Raw genomic sequence first — 21,572 nt, forward strand, 5'->3', positions numbered from 1 at the left:
ACCCCTTTCAGTCTTCTCTGTTTGAAAGAAAAAGTCCCAGGTAAGTAAGTGAACGTCCTTGACTTTGCCTTGATTTTCTTTTGCTTGAGCTCTGTGCCATTTGTCCAGAGTGCTTGAGAGCAAAGGTCTGACAGACATGTGATACGGTGCAGTCAATTTTAGTACTGTTATCCTCCATCAGACAGAAGCATGTCTGATGACAAGAGGCTGCACCGACTGCTTATCAACTCTGCAACTAACAGTTCTGTCAGAGGGGTCCAGATTTTAGGTGAACTTTCAAATGAGTTTTACACTTCCTTAATTAAAAATAATTTTAGAAACATGGCCCCTTGAATGCGCAAATTGATTTAACCACTGACTCTGAATTGCGTAAAGAACTGTTTAATTCATTCATGGATTTTGTCTGCTCTTTAGCCTTTAATCACATTAAATCAATATGGGCGGCACTGCAGGGGTAACTTTGTGACCTGGAAAGCGGTCATTTTTTCTTTTAACGCGGGAACTGGCTAGTGCGCAGGAAGTGAGTTGGCCAGCTGTACGTATGCCCCATGGGGTAGGATTTTATGTTTCCCAAACATGTTAGAACAAGACTCGCTTGTGGTTTATTCCATGTGTCTGTCACGCTTATAATAATAATCCTTGCATTTGATATAAAGCCTTATCACATCTTCGAGATGTCTCAAAGTGCTTCAAAGAATGTACTGTAAAGTGGATTGACTGTATATTTTGTGGGTGAAATGCGGCAGCCATTTGCGCACAGCAGTGTCCTACAAACAGCTGAGTTAATTTTTTTTTGAAGGGGTTATTACACCAGGAAAAGCGATCTGCCAATCGACTTGCAACTGGGTTCCTACTCACTGCTACGTAAGCAGAGGCGTATGGAGTAAGGAAGCTTTGCGCATGTTTTGCCTTGCCTAGGAAGCAAACCCAGGTCCTTTCACTTGCTAGGCGAGTCCTCTAACCAACACACTGTTTATTGTAGCACTACTCAATTTATGGTATTTTTTTCAGTCTAGGGTGATGCTTCAGTGCAGTGCTGGGGTTGCGCTGAATTGCAAAAGATGCCGTCCTTCTGATAAGATGTTAAACTGATATCCCCCTGCCTGTTCAGGTGGGCATTAGAGATCCCATGGCACTATTGAAAAGACGAGAAGGGAGTTTCTCCCGCTGTCTTGGCCAACAATTCCCGCCAGATAAAAATATCATTGACTTTGTGGCCAATAATCTCTTGGTAAAATTAATCATTCATACCACATCACAAACACTCTAAGGCAAATCCTAGGAAGTGCTTTGAGATGTTATGATGATGTGATATGGCACTATATCAAGATGCAAGGATTATTATTATAATAAGGAAATGAGAACTCCTTTCAGTAACTGGGAGTAAATCTCACTGATCCATGGAAACTCTGCTCCCATGAGATTAACTTCCAGAGTGGAGTTATTAAGGAATTCTGTCAAGGAATATTAAATGCACACACACAAGTAATTCTAATTCCACACACCACTGATTTTAATGATTTTATATGTACAATGAGCAGTTAATATTCTAATAGCTCCTTCAAGTGACCTGAGAGTTATAATTAAAATCTGTGATTCTCCCACTCCCCCACCCCTGATCCCTGGAACTTTATAGTGAAGGGGAAAGTGCAAGGTCATATTGAATCTTATTTTATCAACACAAATATTTTGCTTATATGTAAAAAGGTACTGAGGGAAATGACCGTTACTTAGAATCACATATAATCTATAGCAGAGAAAGATTTGTCCCAACTTGTCTATGCCGATGTTGATACTCCACATGAACCTTCAATCATTCTAATTCCACCCCCCACCTTCCCTTCTCCAAGGCAAGAGTATACCTGACATACCTGGGATGATTAATCAAATGTGCAACCCAGATTTCAGTTGGTAGCATTCTCACTTCTTGTACAGAAGGTTATGAGTTCAAGCCCTACGCTGGGACTTTGAGCTCTTAGTCTAGACACTGCATTGTTTGAGCTGTTTTAGTTTGGATTAGATGTCAAAACATCTGACTGTTTTTAAGGTGGAGGTTAGGGATCCCATGATATCATTTAAAGAGAGGAGGGAGTTTCTTCCAGTGCCTCCAGATTTATTGCTCATTCAATTCATGGCTGGCTGTGGGATCTTTGAGTACTTAATGAATGCTGTGTTTGCCTATAAATATAGTCCTTACACTCGGCAGTAACCATTTTTGAGATGATAAAATCCTAGTTTTATCTTCTAGGAAATAGAGAGGTGTCAGCCTGGCTCAGTTGTTAACAATTTTGCTTCTGAGTTCAAGTGCAACATCAGGACTTTGAACTCATATTGTCTAGGCTCACACTTCAATGCAGTTCTGAGGATGGGTCATCCTTCAGTGGATACTGAAGATCCTCTGGCACTATTTGAAAAGAGAAGGGAGTTTCTCCAAATATCCTGGCCAAGAATACTCTCAAATAAAGTTGATCACTTATTTCACGGCTGTTTGTTGGACATTTCTATGTGCAAATTGGTTGCTTTATTCACCTACAGTCACTACACGTTACAGTACATTCTGTGAAGCACTTTGAGATACCTCTCTGATGTCTTTATAAGGCAATATACCAAATGCAAAGATTATTATTATATCTTTTAAAAGCTCACACAAAGAGGGAGTTACAGGCACACTTTATCATGGATTAAAAACAAAAAAAAAGATTGCAAAATTTACACATAATTTACACAACTCACATCATGGGCCTGTTCTCTAACATAATTCCTCACAATAATCTTTCTTATCCCAAAGGTGCTTTTACAGAGCAGGTCAAAACCCAGATGAGAAATGCTACCAGTCCAGTTGCTTGCAGTAACTCGTCTGGGTGATTTTCTGTTTTGCCCACAAAATATACAATCAATTCACTTTATTACAGTATATTCTGTGAAGCAATTTGAGATGTCTTGAAGATGTATTAAGACGGTGTATCAAATGCATTATGCATTCTTTGCACATAATGTATTTGGATTATGATTTATACTTAGTTTAGTTGGATGTACAGTAACATTATATGCTATAAAAAATCAGTTAGGGCATTTCCATGTGCAGGTGGGATGCGTGGAACTGGTTGGTTTGGATACTTTTAAGAATAGTGATAGGTTTCCGCATGTGTCAGACCCCAGCTGATCAATAGTAAAAATGTAAATACAGTTACTGCACTTTACAGTAAATCCTGTGAGGCCCTTTGAGATGTTCTCCTGATGTGAAATGACCCTAAACCAAATGCAACGATTATTATTTAAAAAAATACATTAAATAAAATTTCCAGAAGATTCCTCTTGATGGCACATGTGTTTTCGAGAGAAAAATATAAATTGGAGACAGCTTGAACTAATAAACTAGGTTTTTAATGTTTTTTTCTGGAAATGTTCCTATTTAAGCAATTCTAAGTAAAGTTGCTTCTCGAAGGTTAACTAAAGGAAATACTCTTATGTAGTTTCACTGCAGTTGTGCAGATTTCGCTTTACATGACCTATATAAACTGTGCTTGTGCTATTTCCTGGCTCACTAAAAACCACAGATGCTTTGCCTTCCAAACACAAACTTCATCAGATCATATCAAGCCTGTGTTTTGGTCAGAATTTAAATACAATAGGAAGGTATATACAAGGTAAATGTGCTATAAAAAGACATGTTTTCAATGCTATAAAGGGAAGGCAATGGGGGTGATAAACTGGAAAGATGATATCAAATGGGACCAAGAATGTTGAAAATCATCACATGATCCTCTCTTGTGACCAAATTTATGTATCTTGATTGTTGCTGTTACATAACGCTGGAGCAACCTAAATATATAACTACAAGTATGTAAATGTGTAACCGCAACAACTGCTTGCTAGTAGCTAAATCCATCTCAATTTGTACTGTAAAATTAAATTCTATTTTGGCCCATATTTCTTCTCCATGATCAGCACTTACAATGCGTACCATTTCCCAACCTAGACAATAGTATGTCTGCCTGGCTCAGTGTGTCTGCCTGGTTCCAGCACCTTGGGACGTCCTCCCGACGTGAAAGGCACTGTACAAATGTAATCTTGTTGTTGTTGTTGTAGAACTCTCTCCTCTGAGTCAGAATTTATAGGTTCAAGCCACGTGACTGGACTTGGAATCACATAGTCTAAACTGACATTCCGACACATTGCTGGGAGGGTGTTGATTTGTTGGAGGTCACATCCTTTGGATAAGATGTTAAACTGAGATCCTGTCTGCCTGTTCAGGTTCCAGTTAAAGATCTCATGGCACTATTCATATTATTAAAGGAAACTACCTCCAAAATCTTTGTCTATAAACATGGACTCTGATCCTTAGGGTAGGAGCCACTTTATTTATTTGTGTCCTGAAATGCATCAAATGGTCAAGTTTCTTCATTCATAACGTGTGCATTTTATAATTATAATCTTTACAGCTGATATAGTTCCTTTCACATCAGGAGGATGCCTCAAAGTGCTTTGCAGGATTTACTGTAAATTGTAGTGACTGTGTATTTTGTAGGCAAATCTAGCAACTAATTTGCATTCAACAATGTCCCACAAACAGCCATGAAGCAGATGATCAATTTTATTTGGGGGATTGTTGGCTAGGACACTTGGAGAAACTCCCCTCTCTTTTGGAATAGTGCCATGATATCTTTACCATCCACCTGAACAGGTCGATACAACCTTGGTTTTATGTCATACAAATAAGCAAACAGTGAAGGTTAAAAAGAAGCCCAGCTGGAAAGATACAACATGACTGTTTTGGGTGACTTTTCTAAGTTTCATTTATTCGGTTTGAAATTATTATGTTTTGGTCAGCTGAGTGTCTGACACTCATGGAAAACCCATCACCATGTGTAAACAGTATCTGAACCAGACAGATTTCCACATATGAACAGAAATGTCCCTATGACTGGAATGGAATGTACACTCTCCTCTTCTTGGAGGAATGCACCCGCCTCATCTAATCCCAGAAACAATTAAGCACTTTCTCAAGGCTAGGGGACCCCAGTGTGTGCATTGAAGCACTGTGGGAGTTTAACCAGCATGAGAATGGGAATCAGAATGGTCCAAAAGAGCCATTACGGTCTCTGTGGTCACTCCTAAAGTAAGAATAAGTAATTATGCACTATCAATGTCTCTGCATACCTGCAGATTTTCCAGATCCCAACCACCCCTTTATAAAAGGGCTCCACCATGACTATCAAATTCCCTTTTGAATTTGCTGGCACAATCTATCTCCACTGCCTTCTTTGGGCATCCGTTCCACATAGTCAACACTCTCTGTGTGATTTAATTCAATCCAAACTATTTGTTCACCTTCCCTCATCTGAGCTAGGGGCGGTGTTGTGTGTGGATGGAATCACAAGAGTAGTAGTTTGGATTTGGTCACATTGGTCACTTAATCTGGGAAGCATTGGGATGTTCAAACTAAAGTATATAATCCAGCAATCTATGGGAAGAAGACACTGAAATACTCCCATCGAAATACTCTATTAAGGAAATCCTAAAAAAAGGTGCAAATAGCCTGAGGGAATTTTCAGATATTTTGGGGTTTATTTAATGTGTTCTATAAACAGTGCTGAGGATGTCAGTTACACAAAAATGTCTACATTTTGCTCTTTAAGTGGAATTTTCCAGCAGCTAATGTTAAACTACACTGATATTTTGCCAATAAAAGTGCTGGTAATTATCCGCATGAATTTTGTCTGCTCTCTTGGGATACGCAGCAGATTGTGTCAGGTCTCACTGCTGTGGATGAGCTCTAACTCTTTGATCTTGTGCCAGTGGAAAGAGTTCTGTACTACCCATTCCTGGATAGGTTGGCGACACCAAAGGTTAGGCTGCACTTTCACCCATGGGGTCTGACAGCCTGGTCTAGCAGGATGTAAATCTTGTATGTGCCAGTTACAAATTAATTGCAACAGCTTCAACGTCAGTTCCCAGTAAGTACGACTCCACAGTGTAGCCTAGTTCAGTTGGTAGCTCTCTGGGTCGAAAGATTATAGGAAGGAAACTTCTGTCAGGTTTGCCTTACAAAGACGGTGTTTTGAGAATCTGACGTGATAAGCGTTATAATAAGAAAGCTTATCTGCCCTCTGCTCTTCTGTCCTCTGCTCTTCTACTCGCTGCTCTTCCATTTCCAGGCAATAGCTCATTTTTCATTCTGAACGACCTACCTTCAGCTGCCACTTCTATGTCCCACTTTCTGGAACCTTCGTTCAAAATCTCTTTACTTTGCTCTTTTCTTTCTGCCTTGGAAACCTTATTAACTTCTCTCTTCACTTGTGCCTTTGATCAACACACTTAAATTCAGCTTCCTCTCCTCCCTGCTTAGTGCTTCCTGTTATCTCTGTCAAGCACTCCGGAGATACTTGAAGGACGTTATGTAAATTTTCATCCGTTGACCAACAGATTTTTTTTGATTAGCCATCAAAAAAAGAAAGTGCTTAATTGTTTCTGGGATTAGATGAGGCGGGTGCATTCCTCCAAGAAGAGGAGAGTGTACATTCCATTCCAGTCATAGGGACATCTGACACCCATGGAACCCCTCACAATGCTTCATGCTCCAAACCAAACTACTGAGAATTTCACATATGTATGGTTTCCATTTGTATAGTAAGGAGTGCAACCTCCCTACCCAAAGGGCTGCACCCTATTTACATAATCCAAGAGATGATTAGGTGCAGTTTGGCAAGAGTCAATGTCGAGGCCTGGGGACTCCAAAATGTTCACTGCTAAACTGCATAGTCTATTATTGCAGGCCATTGGTTAAATTCCAGTTGCTTGTCCAGGTAAGACAACCCTTCCCACTTGGGTTACCCATAACTGAGTGCAACAAATTCTAGCCCCCAGTGACTGGTCCACTCTTCCAAATTGTGCTAATGAGCTAGGCTGGTCTGTCTGTCTTCAACAGTGCTCTGGAGTATTGCAGACATGTCTGCCACAGGTTATGGACTACTGATCTGATCGATTCTGATCTTCTGCTGCCAGACATGCCACCTAGGAGTCAATTCAATCCCCCCAAAACCCCAAAAGTCCTCTCTTACTTCCCTCCCAAGGAAGGTAGTGACACGTTGATCATTAGACATCTGTCTAACCGCAAGCTTGATATGAGATGGAAAAGTTACTTGTTGCAGCAATGAGACCTGTTCTCAAAGTAAGTGACATTGCACTTTAAAAATAGTGGTTATTTCCTTATTTATTTATAAAGAAATTTAGAAAATGGTGTCAATATTGTGTAGAACAAAATGGAAAAGCATTTCATTCCACATCACCAATTCCTCTCAAATTAATCTCCACGACAATTCACTCTTCAAAGAGTGGAATAGAGAAATCAAATTCCTTTCAATGTGGCATCGGGGATAATTATCACACTTCAGACTGGATTTTGTCCCTTCCTCCCTCCTTTTCAAGATGAGATCAAGCCTTGTTGTCACATTGTGGCTCTTCTGCTTTACCATAGACTGTAATGCTCAGGGGGATTTTATTGGGGAGAAGGAGTGTCCATGTCCTTTTTACTATCAGCAGGTATAACTGCATACTGATAGCCAGAATCTCCATGTGGTGGAAGTTATTGCAGCAGGTTTATCGAGCGCTAACCCACAAAGGATTAGCAACAATTTAAACAGCAGTTCCTCTTTCTTCGATTTCCCTCCACTCCCTCAAAGACAGGCAGCGACTTTTGTTGGTTCCTTGCCTGCACCCACACATTTGCAACCCATCCCCCATAGAGTGCTTTACAAACACATTCCGTGATATGCCGCCCAACCTCCATAGGCCATCTCATCATTCAACATGGAGTAAAGCTTCAAATAGCAGCTGGGTAACTTCAGCTCAGCTCCCCCCCAGTCTCGCTCCCAAGTTTGCTAGTGTCTGCTGGGCCTTAAACTGGCTCTTGCTCAGGTTTGGATTGCCCCCTCCCTCTGCTCTGGAGCTACTATTAGTGGGAGTACTTGAAAAAAATATCCTGGTTAAGCCCATAGTCGCAATCCTTCAAGTACTTGAAACACTCTGGGATGCTACCCCGTATGAAGGGCGCTATACAAATGCAAGGTGTTGTTGTTGTCGTAGTGTCTGACTGTTTTCTCTGAGCACCCATACTTCCTGGATGGGTCATTGAGTTAGTAATCAGAAGGGGAGCCTGGGGTTAACCCAGTGACATTAAGGTGGGTAGTGAATTGCTACAACAACTATATTACATTTATGTAAGCAGGAATCAAACTGGAGACCCCCAAATTTCTCATGGTCTTGTCTTAAGACCGTTATTTTAAAACATAAGAAGAACAGTGGAGGCTAGGCAGGCTGCAAAATTGAAAGTGAAGTTAAGAATATTCAAAAAATTATACACAGTGTTAAATTTTAAAGATCAGGTCCTTGAGGCTATGACTATGAAACATTTCAGGCTTTTGGTCTCTTCCTGGTTTGTCAGCATCAGTTCATTTATCCACTGAGCAGTAAGAGGCTAAGCATTATGTATATTATAGTGAGCAACGATAGATCTGATGTGGCTGCAGGTGTGCTGACAAACCCTGGCTGATGAGGGTGTAGATTATTACTGAGTTACTTTATATTTCCTGTGTGGGAGGTGCAGTTGCATTGTTGTAAAAATGGTGACAACAGACAAGCAAAACACTATAACCCTTCCGCAAACACCGCCTACATTCACATTGTCAATACACCAGAATAAAATTCTGTGAAGCGTTTTGAGACATCTCAACAACATGATAAGGCACTACATTGCATGTAAGGATTATTATTATAATTATTATTAAGTCTGTGGAGACTCCAGCCTCCAAGTGCTAACCGCTTCTGTTCATTTGATGTAGTACCTTATCACGTCGGCAGGATGCCTCAAAATGTTTCACAGGTTTTAATGTAATGTGTATTGTGTAGGCAAACATGGCTCCACGTTCTGTGTCCTACAAATAGTCATGAAGTGAATGGCCAATTTTATCTGGGAAACTGTTGGCCAGGACACTAGGAGAAACTGCCTTCGCTTCTTGAATGGTGTGATAAGTTCTTTAATGAACAAGCAGATGAGACCTCGATTGAATGTCTCATCGAAGGACGGCACCTCCAACAATGCAGCACTTTCCCAGCACTGCATGGTCGTGTCAGCCTAGACTATGAGCTCAAAGTCATGACGTGGAGCTTGAGACTACAACCTCTGACTCAGAGGTGAGAGTGCTGACAATGAACCAGATTGACACCTATTTCAGAGGAAACTAGATAGCCAAAGCATAGCTTGAATAGAAGCTCACAGATGAGAGCTTGTTTAGAAGTAATAATAATAATAATAATCCTTGCATTTGATATAGCGCTTTTCACGTCGGGAGGACGTCCCAAAGCGCTTCACAGAACACACTGTAAAGTGAATTGACTGTATATTTGTGGGCGAACGCGGCAGCCAATTGTGCACAGCAATGTCCCATAAACAGTCGTAGATTGAAAATGACCAATTTATTATTGGTTTTGGTTTTGGAGGGATTATTATTAGGCTCTGTGTGGAGTAAGGAAACTTGCCCAAGGTTTCACCCTCTGCCTGGAATTGAACTCAGGTCTCTCGCTTGCAAAGCGAGTGCTCTAACCACTGAGCTACAGGACTCCATAAGTATGTGGTACAAGACCCTGTGAAAGGGCTTTGGAAATGCCTATGGCAATGAAAAGTCAATAATAATTATAAAAAGTAATTCTTGCATTTGATATAGCATCTGTAACTTTGAAATGACTCAAAGTACTTCACAGTGAAATCTTGTCAATTGTAGTGACTTTATTATTCCATGAACTGAATGACTAATTCATCTGGAGGATTGTTGTCAAGGCCACTGCAAAAAAAAATCGCTTCCACTTTCAAGCAATGTCGTGGGATCTTTAAAAGTCCACCTGAACGAGCAAGCAAATAAGTTCCCAAAGTGTTCAAGTTTAGAGTTCTTCAGGTGTGCAATGCTGGAAAGGCTATCCCCAGTGGAGCAGCCATGCCAGAAAGCCTACTGCTTATTTATTGGGGATTAGACCAGATGTTTTTAGGTGATTGAGAGTTAAAGCTGACTTCGATAACTTTAAAACCTGAAAGTGATTAATCAGTCATCTTACTGAGAGGTTCAGATTATATCCCATTCCTGAAACTTCATTACTGTATTGGACTCAACCCAAGGCACCTGCTGTTTGCAAATAATACTGTACATACTGCTTTTCTAGGGTAGTTTGAATCATACTTTGGTTTAATCATATTCCATGCAGCAGATGTCAGTGAAGATACTTTGAAGAGCTTTAAAGTGAAGAGCTTTCTAATTGCTGACTGACAAAAACAATCACTCAAATTAATGATTGTGAAGTCAGTTCCATGTTTGACAATAATAACCAGCTGATTACTAGGAAAACCAACCCGTCTGTCTGCTCAAGTGGATGTTAAAGGTCCCATGGCACTATACGGAAAGAGAAGGGAGTTTCTCCTGGTGTCCTGGGAAACAATCCCTCAATAAAATCGGTAATGCACTTCATGGCTGTTTGTGGAACATTGCTGTGAACAAAACAGATTGCCACGTTTACCAACAAAACATGGAGTCACTACACTTTACAAGTTATCCTGTGAAATGCTTTGAGATGCCCTCCTGATGTGAAAGGCACTAACTATACAAGATGTAAGTCTTATTGCTATTATTATTATTATAATTCAATGGTTGGCATGTATTATGTTACATTCACTGCATTTTGGGGGTTAGCCAAAATTGTCAAATTGTTTCCCCTTCTCAAAGTCTCCCTTTTCCTTTCTAACTGGGGTACAATTCCTCAAATGCTGTTCCTCAGATATCCTATGGTACCTTGTCCAGGTAGGTATTATTCATGTGTGAGCTAAGATAGTGAGATGTGGTAGGAAAATCAACCAACAGGCACCACAGATGAGCCTGATATCTGTCCTGAACAGAGAAGGATGAGAAGAGACCTAATAGAGATATTTTTTAAATGAGGAGGGATTTTGGAAAGGAAATGCAGAGAAATTCTTTCCACTTGTCAGTGAGGAAGTAACTAAAGGGCACAGATTTAAAGTAATTACCAAAAGAGCATAGTGAGACATTAGGAATGCCACATCTCGAATGGCGGTTGAGGTTAAAGGTACATTAGCTTTTAAAAATGCAGTTAAAAACAACTTGCATTTATATAGCGCCTCTCATGCAGGGTAGCGTCCCAGAGAGCTTAATGTAACATAATACAATGGAACTGAATACATAGATAGCTCTTTTAAGCACAGGCACGGTGGGCTGGATAGCCTGGTTCTGTGCTATGGTATTTCTATGGTAGTAAAGGTTCTGTTATCCTACCATCACCTGACATCCACACACACACGTTCCTTCCACCAAAGAGTTTTCTAAGGAAAGCCCTTCACAAGTTTTGGATGTACACCTGACTGAACACAAATTTTTCTTGTGTCCAGGCACACAAAGGGCTGCAGCGTCACTAAAAAAACAAGCACACCATCAAGGAAAGAATTAAAGTTCTGACTTACTCGAAGCATTGGCCCGTTTTGAAAGACGTGAGGCTCATCACATACCACGCAGTACTCATTCAGCACTGGGATCCGCTGCTCTGCATGCTCAATAGTCTGCACAGAAGACAATTGTGACATTAATAGTAAATAATACTTGCATTTGATACAACACCTTGTCACGTTATCAAGATATCACAAAGCTCTTCACAAGATTTTACTGTGAAGTGTAGTGACTGTATATTTTAGGTGAATGAGGCAAACTATTTGTGTGCAGGCAGCGTCCCACAAACAACCATAAAGTGAATGATCAATTTTATCTGATGGGTTGTTGATGAGGAGTCCTCAGTGAAACTCCTTTCTCTTTTCAAACAGTGTCATGGTATCTTTAACGATCCCTGTACAGGCAGAAGGTGTCTTGGTTTAACGTCTCATTTGAAGGATGGCACCTCCAACAATGCAGCATATTCCCATCACTGCACTGGAGTGACAGCCTGGGAAATGAGTGGCTTGAGTATGGTTTGAACCCACCAGCTTCTGACTTAGAGGTGAGACCAGGCTGAAATTGTAAATAATAAGACCTTAATAAATGATTAATAATAATAAATAATAATTCTTGCATTTGATAAACTGCCTTATCACGTCTTTTAGACATCTCAAAGCGCTTCACAGAATATACTGTAAAGTGAACTGACTGTGAATTTTGTGGGTGAAATGGGGCAGTTTAGTGATTAAAATAGCTTTAAAATAAAATAGTGATTAAAATAGATGCTTACCTGTACAAGGAAGCCATGTTCTCTCGGTGGTAGTGTTTTTGCGTTATATCCAGGCTGGCAACAAAAAAGACATAGATGAGCAATGAAGATCAACACACACGAATGTATCAGTATGTGTTCTTCTCTCACGTTCAGAGTGCCCTGGGAGTTATCTTATTCAAGGAGTAGTGACAACAAGATTACATTTGTATAGTGCCCTTCACGTTAGGAGGACGTCCCAAGGCACTGGACAGTCAGTGTTTCGGACCCGAGCTGGGGTTGGGATTGGGGAGGGTGGAGGGCAAGGGGGGAAGCAGGTTGATTGAAGGCACGGTCGAAGAGGCGTGTCTTGAGATGGGTCTTGAAGGAGGCAAGAGAGAGGACGAGATGGAGGGCCTGTGGGATGGAGTTCCAGAGGGTGGGGGTAGAGTGGCAGAAGGCCAGCCTGCCAATGGTGGGGTGGGCGAGGTAGGGGAGTCAAGCAGGCCGGAGCTGCTGAGCGGAGGGAGAGGGCAGGATGGTGGGGGGATGAGAGGTCGCAGAGGTAGGGGGAGCAAGTCCATGGAGGGCTTTCACAGTGAGGACCAGGATCTTGAACTGTATCCTCTGTGTGACGGGAAGCCAGTGGAGTCGGGCAAGGATGGGGGTGATAGGGTCAAGGAGTCTGGTGCAGGAGTTGACATAGGCTGCAGAGTTCTGGATGATCTGCAGCCTATGGAAGGAAGAGTTGGGGAGGTCGACAAGCAATGAGTTTGCACAGTCAAGCCTGAATATTATGAATGTGTTATGACACACCAAACTAGAGAGTTTCAGTTACTTCCCATTGCAATAATCTCAAACTTCCTTTGCAGTGTCACCGTTTCAGGTGGAATGACACTTTCACGCTGGTATATATGGTATATATTCAAAATTAGCTTTGATTTGACTTAATAATTGTGATAAACTTACAACATTACCACGTGCAATGAGTAGAATGCAGCAACGTGTTTCAGAACAAGGGCATGTGGACTCAAGCTCAGGAGAGGGAGGGTGAACAGATAGTTCAGATTTAATTACTTTATAGAGAGTGGTGAATAAGTGGAATAGGCTACCCAGGGAGTCGAAGAAAGTAGATTGTGTCAGCAAATTTAATAGAGCTATGTGGCGAAGAATTCAATTGAGGAGGTATGGGAGATAGTGTAGCGTTGGATTATATTTTTTACATGAATTATATATATTGATTTTCTTTTGATTGGGAATGGACTGAAATGGCCCTGTACATTTTGTGTTCCTATACGTTCCTAGGTTCCTAGGATTGAGATGCTCCATGTTTAAGCACGGCATTCTCCCTCCCTGGTTAAAGGCCCGTCCCAAAATATACCAGACTGCGCTTTTGGTCATCTCACCCCTCCCCTCAGCTCCCAACCCCAGCTCGGGTGCCCAGTCAACACTGTCAAGCGATATGAGTGGTACTCCAGATGTGAAAGGCGGAAGATAAGTGTAAATTGTATTGTATTTTATTGTAAAATGCCATGCACTGTTTGCACTGTCCTTTTAAATTTGTATATTTTTCACCCAAATGAATTCCCTTTGCAGCTTTTAAAATTCATGGACGCAGGCTGACTTAAAAGTAGCTCAACCTCCTTGAGAATCTCAGTGAAACTCTGTTATCCTTTTATTTTCCCAAACATCAAGACAGCGTCTGGCAGTAAACTACATTCCAACTGCTCCAGGGAATCAAAGGGGCAACTCGCTTACACTGAGGAGTGAACTCAAAGCCTGACATTGCTTTGAATGGACATGTTCTTATACCCACACAGCTCCTCTCTTATTCTCTTTTACTTCCTTCTGCTCACCCCTTTCCCCAACCCGACCCCTTCCGTTTTACCAGCATGAGGGCAGGAAGTGCCTATTTTTCAAAGTCATAGCTATCGTGCTCTCCCACGGAAAACAACAACTTGATTTATATAGCAGTCATCATGCAGGACAGCGACTTGGAGCGCTGAACATTTTTTAAGCTTCAGAGAATAGCAAAGTCACCTTCATGAATTTCGGAAATATATTAACGTTTCAATTTCATCATTATTTTTCATTTCTAAATTAATTCTTCCCCCCCCACCCCCCACCCCATCTGTTCAGAGCAAACCGGTCTCAGTGAGGGAGACGCAAAGTAAGTTAGGGCTCCCCACCCCGACTCCTGCTGTGTTTATTTAAATGTTAGGTGAGGACAAGTTTGGATAATAATAATAATAATAATCCTTGCATTTGATATAGTGCTTTTCACGTCGGGCGGACGTCCCAAAGCGCTTCACAGATCACACTGTAAGTGAATTGACTGTATATTTGTGGGCGAACGCGGCAGCCAATTGCGCACAGCAATGTCCCACAAACAGTCGTAGATTAAAAATGACCAATTTATTATTGTTTTTTGGTTTTGGAGGATTATTATTAGGCTCTGTGTGAAGTAAGGAAACTTGCCCAAGGTTTCGCCCTCTGCCTGGAATTGAACTCAGGTCTCTCGCTTGCAAAGCGAGTGCTCTAACCACTGAGCTACAGGACTCCATTGGATGTAGCTGTTATGCCACGATGGTCATATGGAAATAATGGTGGGAAAGGCCTGGAAGGCAGTATAATTCACAAACGGAATGATTTAGGAAACTGCTAATTGTAACCCCGTGGTTTATATCACCTACCCAAATAAGAACAATAAAGGCCAAGCATGTTCTCATAGAATCAGTGCGTCGTTAAAGAAAATTTTCCATTTCGGAATCACTGATGGTAAAGTGGAAATAATTAGAGATGGTGGAGCTTAAACTACTCTGTTCTTTGACTGAGGCAAAGGAGAAATTATGCAAAGCTATCTTTAGTTTGGCACAAATATAGCCGCAACTGTCCGAGAGGAATCTTGTGGAGTTCAGTCAAGGGAATAATTCACCCATTTCATCTCTCCTCAGCAAGGAATATTTTTGAGCTTTGTTCCAATATATTTTATCTTTTCCCCTCTGGGTTGTGTGGGACTAATACAGCATGGAAACAGGACATTCAGCCCAACTAGTGTTTATACTCCATACGGACTCCACTCCTCCTATTCCCTTCCACCTCATGTTTGCATAATTTTTTCTCTTATATATAAACATGCTTTTTTGTTACAAGAACAGCTTCTGGCAGTGAATTTCACATTCTCACCACCTTTTGCATGAAGAAGTTCCTCCTAAACTCCCTACTAGCTATCTTATATTACTACCCTGTTGTGTTCTACTCACCATACCTTGATAAGACGTGAAATATGTATCAGCTAATCTTTGGGACAAGTGGCAAAATTATACAGAATTCTGTACAAAGTGCACAAAAACAAGCCATTCAGCCAATGTTTAATCCATGCCAGTGTTTAAGGTTCACATGAGCTTCTATCTCTCCTATTCCCCTCTCCTATTTTCCCTCTATTCCCTTCTACCTCATGTAAATGTCGAGTTTTCTCTTAAATATACTGGAGGCTTTTTGTTTCAATCACTTCTTCTGGCAGTGAGTTACACATTCTCATCACCGTCTACATAAAGTGGTTCCTGCTAATCTCTCTTTTAGATCTGTTATTTGCTATCATATATTAATGCTTTCTAGTTTTGGACTCATCAACAAATGAAAACAGTTTATTTAATGCCCAGCTTATCAAATCCTTTCATAGTTTTAAACATTTCTATTATGTTCACTCCCAGTCATCTCATCTCCAGAGAGAAAAGCTCCAGCCTGTTTAATCTTTCTTGATAGCTGTATCCACCCAACCCTGGTAAGTAATATTCAGGGAAATCTACACTTCAATGCTACAATATCCTACCTGTAGCATGACGACCAGAACTGCACACAGCTCTCCACATTTATTTTTCTACTCTACCAGTGGGATAAAAAAAAGTATCAAAAACACTAAAATGCTCAAGGGTTTCTCTAGAATCCAATGGAAAAAACAATCTTATTGAGAAGGACACTTTAAAAGTTATTTTTTAAAAATGAAACATACCGCGAGCGATGTGGGCAACTGCCACCAGCCCAAGTTTCTCTCCCAGCTGTGAGTTGTCTATTCAGCACCTAGCCAAGAGTCAGCTGTTTTGCCTCACTATATGTATGGCTTTTTTCTACACTGTGTCATGCACATTGTTCACCCTTCTTTAATTTTCTTGTCACACCAATCAAAACGTGAGTTCCATCACAATAACCGGTACAATCAAAGTCTCTTCATAAACAAACGTATTAGTCACAGCAAAAGGTGACTGATTCATATTATGGCAATGCAATTGGAAGGTGATTCATCCCAAGAGGTTCTCTGAGGACACCTACCTCCTCCCTGCAACACTCAAACCATGCTCACTGTTATATTTTTGGCTTTCCAAGTGCAAAGGGACATTATTGGTAATTAAATAAACTGGTTCCACTCTAATTATCGATTCAGCGTGAGGAAGCTCTTAAACATAACGCTGTACGTACAATCAGTATTGTGGGATTTCACTGATCATTCTGAAACATTCAGTTAAACAGTTTTGAACGTACAGTTAGACCCATCACAACATAGTGTTTTGGATCCTTAAAATCAGACCCTGCGTTTCTCGGTCAGCAGGTCACCGTTGACATCACTTCCTGTGACTTGTGCGTGCACCCTGGAAGCCGGCAACCGTTCTTGCTAGCGTTACTTGGAAGCTGGGTTAATGCTCAAACCCAGGAGGCCTTCGGCGCCTGAATGCCACACGCTGGAAAACCACTTGTGCTACAAACGGACCCAGGCTACACCACACTGAATTATGTAGAATAATATGGCACGGAAACAGGCCATTCGACCCAACTAACCTGTGACTTTTTAACGGAGTCTGAGTGTATTGATTGCTATGGGCAAAACTCAGTGTGACTGAATGCAACAATTAAGAGACAAGAAAAAACATGTACATACGGTGGGCTGTGATGAAGTGGAAGGTGCTAATATGCCAATAAGACCTGAGGTAAGTGAGAGTCTTCTGCCCTCAGAAGCAGGCTCTTTGCACGGCTCCGTTTTACCCACTTTGGCATTGCTGGAGAAGGACCTGCTCAGCAGTTTGTGATGCTTCAACCCATCCGATTCCTCTGCCTTCACAGTGCCCGAACAGGACCTGTTCAACAACTTATGTGCCTTGGGGGTGCTGTTGTGCTCACATCTGGGGTCACTAGAACATGTTCTACTCAGTATCTTGTGGGACTTCAAAGGAATATTTTCGTCTAGCCTCACGGTAGCAGAACATGGCCGGCTTAAGAGTTTGTGTGGCTTTGTAGGAACAGCCAGCTCGGCTCTAGGGTCACCCGAGAGTGAGCGACCCATTGGCTTGTGAGGCTTGGACTCGCAACCGTCTTCTACCTTGACGGTGTTGGAACAGGTCCTCTTTAACAGTTTCTGTGACTTGGAAACCCCATCTTGCTCCGGTTTGAACTTTGTCTTGCTTTTGCCACATCCTGGTGGAGGGTAACTTGGCGACCTGAAATTTAACCAACACTAGATTTTAGCTTTACGTTTCAAACCTCCACTGCAAGCATGATAGCAGACAGACATTGGATTATTTACAGCAGACGAAGTCAATTCAAATTCCATCATACCTGTATTACAGTCTAGTACAGCAGGATCTAAATGGCGTCCTAGTATGAAAATAAGGCATGAAAAAAAACACTATGCTCTGGTGAAGCAATCTCTTCATCTTGTACCCCGCTTTAAGTCTTTTACCCCATCACTCCCATCCTTGCCCAACTCCACTGGTTTTCCATCACACAGAGGATACAGTTCAAGATCCTGGTCCCCACCGTCAAAGCCCTCCATGGTCTTGCCCACCCCTACCTCTGCGACCTCCTAACCCTTACCATCCTGCTCGTTCCCTCCGCTCAGCGGACTCTGGCCTGCTCGCTCGCCCCACTATTGGCAGGCGGGCCTTCCAGCACTCTGCCCCCACCCTCTGGAACTCCATCCCGCAGTCCCTCCCCCTTGCCCCCTCCCTTGCCACCTTCAAGACCCATCTCGAGACCCTCCTCTTCGACTGTGCTTTCGATCTTCCTGCTTCCCACCCCCCTACCCTCCACCCTCCACCCTCCACCCTCCCCGACCCTCAGCTCGGGTCCATAACTGTCTGTCCAGAGTCTTGGGACGTCCTCCCGATGTGAAAGGTGCTTTACAAATGTAATTTTGTTGTTGTTGTTTTGGCCCTAAAGTAAGTTTTAATGGAACAATTTAAAAATAAATCAATTTCTTCTATCATCTGAAATTACAATCTCTGTGGCTTAAACACATTTGTTTGTTATTTCAATTTGCAAGAGTGTGACTTGACAGTAAATCTCACGCATCCTTCACATGTAATGTTGAACCAAGGTCCCATCTGCCTGTTCAGGTTGATATTAAAGATCCCATGACACTAATGGAAAAGAGCGGGTCTTTCTCTCGGGTGTCCTGGCCAACAATCCCCCAGATAGAGACATCTCCTGACTTGAAAAGCACCATATAAATAGAAATTGTCATTTAGTTCATGGCTGTTTGTGGGACATTAGTATTTCTATGTTCATCTATAATTCACAGTAAAATCCTGTGAAGTGCTTTGAGATAATAATAATAATAATAATCTTTGCATTTGATATAGCGCCTTATCATGTCTTTGAAACATCTCAAAATGCTTCACAGAATATACTAGAAAGTGAATTCACTATATTTTGTGGACGAAACACAGCAGCCAATTGTGTACAGCAGTGTCCCACAAACAGTCATAGATTAAATGACCAAATTATTATTATTTTATTATCTATCTATCTATCTATCTATCTATCTATCTATCTATCTATCTATCTATCTATCTATCTATCTATCTATCTATCTATCTATCTATCTATCTATCTATCTATCTATCTATCTATCTATCTATCTATCTATCTATCTATCTATCTATCTATCTATCTATCTATCTATCTATCTATCTATCTATCTATCTAAAGTGCTCTATTAAATGCAATGATTATTATTAAACATATTGCCAGTTTCAATGTGAGTTTATAATGGGATTTTCGAACTCAAAGTGTCACTGTTCAGTCAACAAGACTTGACATTTTTCATTGGTTTAAAATGTAAGATTATGCAGAAGTTTGGAAAAATTTTAAATTGAATTTTAACCTTGAAGTTGGGTCTCAACCTTGACTGTCCAACACTTTGGGATGGCCTCCCTACATGAAAGGCACTATACAAATGTAATTTATTGTTGTCAACAGTTCTTCAAAGCACTGTGAAAATTCAGCATCACAACTCAGACTGAAATTTTAAAAAATCAGAACATATGCAATCTTATATTTGAAGACAATGGTCTGAAGGGTAAGAACATGAGAAGTTCGGGGTCTCAGAGGAGAATAAATTTACTTAGTTTAACAAGAAACCAGAGCATCAACTGACTGGAGCTTCACTTTGATCTCAAACAGAGTCTCAAATTCTCTGATGTCTGTTCTTTCATCGACATCTCACTAACGTAATCACAAAGCTAAAAATTACATTACTTTACCTGCATTAGGCATGAACATGAAAAGGGCCTTTGAAACAACAATTTATATTTACAGTATATGTCGCCTTTCAAATTGGGGGAATGTCTTCAAGCACTTTATAAAATTTTCTAAAGAAACCTGAGATAGGCGGCTGAAATATTATTACTGTGTCCCCTTTCATTCCTTCCCACCTCCATATGCAAATGGGGTAAGTAATCATAAGTCAGCAAATTACAATAACAATAACAAAATTACATTTGTAAAGCGCCTTTCACGTTGGGAGGACATCCCAATGTGTTTACCAGTATGTAAGTAGCCCCCAGGGCCATCAAAAAGCACTCCCCCCAACCAACCCACCACCAACACCGAAAATTCGCATCAATCTAGGCAAGTCCGTGTTTGATCGATTGTGTGTTTTCATTTTCTTCTTGAGTGAATAGCTCTTGATTTATGGCATCAATCAAGAAATATTCAATAAAGAAAATATATTTTGTTGGCTGTGGTTGGTCACCACTGAATTACTGCAAACTGCTTTGCCAGGGGGGTCCCCTCAGAGCTAGTTCATACCCCTGAGAGTTCATTTTATCCACTTAGAAAAGATATAAAGCTGAGCACACCAAGTGGGTCATGATGCAAGTGTAAGTAAGAGATCTTTGCCGTCGGTTTCTGCTGTGTGACACACTTTAAGGGGTCCATGGAGGGAAGTCATTAACCCACATTAAAAACAGGAAGAAACACCAGTGATCTTAAAATGAGATCCATGTAGCCATTGCTCTCATGTGTTTCTAACAGAACAGCAGTCTTGTAGCTCAGTGATCAGAGAACTCGCCTTGCAAGCGAGAGACCTGGGTTTGATTCCCGGCAGGGTGAAATATTGGGCAAGTTTCCTTACTCCACATGCCTCTGTTTACCTAGCATTAAGCAGGAACCTGGTTGTTAGTCGATTGGTGGATCGCTTTTCCAGGGATAATAATTCCTTATATAAAAAAGGTCACTTCAATCCACAACTGTTTGTGGGACACTGCTGTGCACAATTGCCTTCTGTGTTTTGCCCACAAAATAAACAGTCAATTTACAGAATATTCTATTAAGCACTTTGAGACACCTCAAAGGCATAATAACGCGCTACATCAAATGCAAGGATTATTATTATTATTAATAGTCATTAATTAGTCCTCCCTGATACCAAGCCCCTGTTCCTCCCTGATACAAACCTCCAGCTCAGGCCCAAATCCCTGACTGTCCAACACCTTGGAATGTCCTCCCAAAGTGAAAGGCTCAATATTAATGTAATTTTGTATTGTATTTGCATTGTGCAAAGTTGCCTTGCTGAAGAGCACTTAACACAAATCTAACACATCAACATGGAGATTTTTAATAATGCATTTAAATTTTTTTTATAAAGTTAAAATTTATTTTAATCAATTGACTGTTTGTGAGGCACTGCTGTGCGCAATTGGATGACATGTTTCGCCAACAAAATACACAGTCAGTACACTTTTGCAGCATATATTACCAACAAAGTGATAAGGCACTACATCAAATGCAAAGATTATTATTATTATGGACACTGAAAATGGTCAAGGTATTGATACAAGTGCTCAAATGAACAAACAAACGATTGGGATGGGATACATCCCATGTATCTCAGGACATTACCTGCGCAGTGTTGAAAAAATGTGCAGAGGGGATTTCACCTTCTTCTCACTCAGCTTTTTCCCATGAGAGCAGTTGAGTTTCTCCTTGCTGTTCTGCTTCCACTGCTGTGTAACAAATGTCTGCATAATTCTGCGGGGTTTGGGGGGAGAGAGAGAAGGTGTGAGGAA

General features: G+C 41.1%; 1 protein-coding gene across 3 annotated transcripts in view; it reads right to left on the minus strand.

The window, feature by feature from the left end:
- The window catches only part of parp8 (poly (ADP-ribose) polymerase family, member 8), a 169,832-nt gene that overhangs the window by 32,068 nt on the left and 116,192 nt on the right, over positions 1-21,572 (minus strand). For 2 of the 3 annotated variants that reach the window (XM_007892207.2, XM_042335349.1), the window contains 4 exons: positions 21,406-21,534; positions 17,165-17,720; positions 12,274-12,327; positions 11,519-11,614 (listed from right to left, as the gene is read on the minus strand). In XM_007892207.2, the coding sequence (XP_007890398.1) occupies positions 11,519-11,614; positions 12,274-12,327; positions 17,165-17,720; positions 21,406-21,534 (835 nt within the window). The remainder of the gene's footprint in view (positions 1-11,518; positions 11,615-12,273; positions 12,328-17,164; positions 17,721-21,405; positions 21,535-21,572) is intronic. The other variant, XM_042335361.1, reaches the window with a different exon arrangement.

Source organism: Callorhinchus milii, unplaced genomic scaffold (assembly GCF_018977255.1).
Source record: "Callorhinchus milii isolate IMCB2004 unplaced genomic scaffold, IMCB_Cmil_1.0 Scaffold1, whole genome shotgun sequence".
NCBI lineage: Eukaryota > Metazoa > Chordata > Chondrichthyes > Chimaeriformes > Callorhinchidae > Callorhinchus > Callorhinchus milii.